We start from the raw sequence: 4,198 nt of genomic DNA, 5'->3' as shown, positions 1-4,198 counted from the left end.
ATGGACACCGACAGTAGGTGCTGAAGGCCTGGGGCGGGCTGGAGGGTGTCAATGGGGGGGGGAAGAAAAGGGGGGACATAGGTAATACTTTCAACAATAAAAATTTTATTAAAAAGATGTGCTTTGGGGCATTGGGTGGGCGGGGGCGGTCGGGCATCAGCTTAGCAGCACCACCTGCCCCACGGCCCTCACGTGACTATAACCCTCCATCCTTGTGTGAAAGCAGTTCTGTTCTTGCCACAAACATCCAACCCTTGTCGTTGTCATTCCCTTCACTGTGCTCCAGACACACGTGTGTTTGAAACGATAAACATGGAGCACCCTGGCCGGCGGCTCAGGTGGTTGGAGCATTGTCCTGCCCACCCAAAGGCTGTGAGTTCGATTCCCAGTCGGGGCCCATACAGGAGGCAACCGATCTCTCTCTCTCTCTCTCTCTCTCTCTCTCTCTCTCTCATCAATAAAAACAAGCATACCTTCTGGTGAGGATTGATATGTTTTGTTTTTTTTAACTCTCTCTCTCTCTCTCTCTCTAATAAAAAAAAAGCATATCCTCTGGTGAGGATTGAAATACTTTTTTAAAAAGGATAAATATGCACATGTATGTATTAATGACTCGCATGAAGTGGAGGAGAAAGAAGAATTCTTGTGGATCACAGCTCGGCGGGGTGAGTCCGATCCAATCTGTCCGAACCACTCAGGAGAAGAAGGGCGGGGAGGGGCAGGGGGAGCAGGGAAGGCGTGAACGGGTCCCGACTGTTCACTGGGTTAGGGGAGCGTCCAGCCAGCGTCCTCCCCTCTGCCCTGTGCTCCCGGGAAGGCTGCACACAGGAAAACAAACTCTTTGCGCCAATAGACGAGGAGTGATCGATGGGTATTTACCTGGTGGTACATGTAATTCTAAAGTTTTAGGTGGATCCGCACATGAGTCATCAGATATTTTGACATTGATCGTTTGGCATTCCGGTAGGCCATCGACTCTTTTGTTGCCACATGTCTGATTTGGTTGACATTCCAATTTACCATCAACATCTACTTTTGCATGAAATGTTTTATTATTATTATTGTCATACTCGTAGGTCACATTGACGTTCCCAAATTTTTTATCTGAAAGAACATGACACAGCGAGATTATTTTATTTTTCAGAGCAAATACACCTACATTAAATGCAAACTCCTTAGCTATCCAATCGCTGGCAAAATCCCCTCCGCACCCCCCCTCGCCCCGTCCCCCCAAACATGGAATCAGAGGAGCCCCCAGCTCCCCCATGGCTTTCTTTCCTCTCCCTTTACAGCTTTGCTAAGGACCCCAGCTGGGAAGTTCCCATGTTGGGGGGGCGGGGGGTGTTATTAGGTTAATGTCCGTCCTGCTCTCTGGGCTGTGCACCTCATGAGAGCAAAAGCCAGTCCATTGGGATCATCACCAAAAACCTGTCACGAGTCGGGGGGCTCGACAGTGACTGGTTAAACTGATGACCCAGTGGGTGATGGTTCTCACAACTTTTTGTTTTTTTCCTTTACAATTTCCTTTGCCTTCGAACACGGCCTTCTCGATGTTCTGTGTCTCCAGACGTGTGGGACAGTCATCCTTTGGGGACCCCAGGCCTCATCCTTCCCTGACTTACATACCTGACTTCATTTTAGTTCTTTGTTTATATCACATTTACTGGGGGTGGCATTGGCTAATAAGATTATATAGTTTCGCCCGGCCGGTGTGGCTCAGTGGTTGAGCGTCGTCCTAAGAACCAGGAGGTCAGGGTTTGATTCGCGGTCAAGGGCACATGCCTGGGTTGCAGGCTTGATCTTCAGTGTGGGGCGTGCAGGAGGCAGCCCATCCATGAGTCTCTCTCATCATGGATGTTTCTCTCTCTCTCCCTTCCTCTCTGAAATCCATTAAAATACATATTTTTAAAAATTATAGAGTTTCAAGTGTCCAATGCTACAATACCCTCATGCACCGCTGGTGGGTATGTAAACGGATACAGCTGCTGTGGGAAACAGTATGGAGGCTCCTCCAAAAATTAAGACGTCCCAGTCTCCTGCCCCTTTCCCCCCAAGGACGCTGGCTCTTAAGATTTGGAGAGAATCACTCCTGGGGTTCTTGTGAGCGTGGCCCCAAGAAGAAAACCATTAAAGTGCTTTTCGGAAGTGACACAGCTCTCCCCGGGGAACGCAAACTTACCACATGGTTGCTTCGTTGTCGTAGGAGCTGTAATAGACGGAAAAAAAACACACATTCATGTTAGAATTTCTCCGCGACAGTCACTCGGGGGCAGGGATGGGGGTCCTGCAGAATCTACCGAGTTAGGGCTCACGGATCCCACTGGATTCGAAGCACGTAGGACAGTGATTGAGCTCAAAACGTTCAGATGCGATCAACGAATGAACGGGTTCCCTAACATGCTTCCGTGAATCCACCCAATTATCACCACCACTGCAATCACATTACTATTAAAACGTTTTCGGGCACACGTGTCACTGTGGCATGGCGACACACAGCCCAAACATACTCAAGGGCCTCATCCCTTGATTTATCTCCAAGTAGAGTTACATCATCACTAGGGGCCCGGTGCACGAAATTCGCGCACAGGTAGGGTCCCCAGGCCTGGCCGGCGATCAGGGCTGATCGGGGGCCTTCAGGCTGCCGACCGGGGCCTGCCTTCTTTCTGCGCCACCCCCTGGTGGTCAGTGCACGTCATAGCAAGCGAGCAAGCGAACTCCCGGTCTCCCGGTCGAACTCCCGCAGGGACACTTTGCCTATTAGCCTTTTATATAGAGAGATAACCTCTGGACACGTTTGTTGGGGGGCGGGGGGAGCCAGAAACTAGGCAAGGGTGGCTTCATTCTCCAGCTCGGCCGTGGCAAGCTCTTTGCGATAAGTCACTCTCTCAACCAATTGAGACGCATCTCGTGTGAACGAAGGATTGAACAGGACCGGGTGGGAATGTGCTTGGTGGGGTCTTTGAGCTGAAGAATCGGTGGGAGGCGGTGGCCTCGCAGGCTCAACCCCGGTGATTACGGACAGGGTCCCCACCCCTCGGCGGCCGGCCTGCTGTACCCTGGAGGTCCTGCCTCTGCCCACCGCCCAGGCTGTGTGGCTGGAGCTCACGCCTCCACCAAGCCATCACCTGAAATTGTTTTTTTCTCACGCCCACACCTCACCCTACTCTTAAAGAGGCCTCTATCTGTTTGCAGACATGTTCATCGGGAGCACGACTCCTGGGGGATGCTACTACGGGGACACAATAGGTTATTGCATCCTCCGAATTCTAGACACCCTTTCCTGTTCTCATCTGCTGCCATTCCCGCCCTGGGGTCTACGACCCTCCATTGAACCCCTCAACAAAAGGGCCCTCCCGTGAGCGCGTCCCGGGCGAGTGCGGGTGCCGTGGCTGCATGACTGGGGGTGAGGCTGTCACCTGCGGTGGTGGTGGTAGGGATGGTGAGGCTTGTTGTAAGCTGCTGAGTGGGTGTTGTGGGGGCCAAACCTGCAAGGAGACGAACAGAAGAGTGAACGTTAACGCGTTTGCCAGGTTGCAGGGCGAGGGGGGAAGACTCTTGAGCAAGGAGGGGTCTCCTAGGCGCCCCATCTTTGTGAGAGGGGGGCTCTTATGACTTGACGCTCGCTTGTTTTCCAATTAAGATCGTGGCCCAAAGATGTATCTACACATGGACCTTTAAGAGAACTAACAGTCCTGCCGGGCCGGCGTGGCTCAGGGGTTGAGCCTCGACCTATGAAGCAGGAGGTCCCGGTTCGATTCCCAGTCAGGGCACAGGCCCGGGTTGTGGGCTCGGTCCCCAGTGGGGGGCGTGCAGGAGGCAGCCGGTCCATGATTCTCTCTCATCATGGATGTCTCTATCTCCCTCTCCCTTCCTCTCTGAAATCAATAAAAACATTTTTTTTTAAAAAAAAGAGAGAGAGAGAACTGACAGTCCCCATAATCGGAACGCAGCATCGTGTAAGTTGAGAGCCAGGGATTCATTGCTGGCTGGAGTTCTTACCTGGTGTGCGACCCTCAACCTCCTCCCGCCCCCTCCGCTACAATTACTAATCGGGATGCCCGTTACCCTCTTGTGCTTCCCATGCCCTGCCAGGCGTTTTACACCCTCCGTCCTACAAGAAGAAAACCAGTATCATTGTGCCCATTTTACAGACGGGAACACTGAGACGCAGAAAGGACCAGGCCCCTGTGCCGAAGTC

General features: G+C 52.3%; 1 protein-coding gene across 1 annotated transcript in view; it reads right to left on the bottom strand.

Moving 5' to 3' along the window:
* PTPRC (protein tyrosine phosphatase, receptor type C) overlaps positions 1–4,198 on the bottom strand; it is a 32,062-nt gene that overhangs the window by 25,966 nt on the left and 1,898 nt on the right. The window contains 3 exon segments of the mRNA XM_015568444.1: positions 880–1,104; positions 2,180–2,206; positions 3,417–3,485. Of these exon segments, the coding sequence (XP_015423930.1) occupies positions 880–1,104; positions 2,180–2,206; positions 3,417–3,485 (321 nt within the window).

This window comes from Myotis davidii, unplaced genomic scaffold, assembly GCF_000327345.1.
Source record: "Myotis davidii unplaced genomic scaffold, ASM32734v1 scaffold685, whole genome shotgun sequence".
Lineage (NCBI taxonomy): Eukaryota > Metazoa > Chordata > Mammalia > Chiroptera > Vespertilionidae > Myotis > Myotis davidii.
Note: the sequence above shows the minus strand (reverse complement) of the source record. Positions and strands in the feature narration are given on the sequence as shown.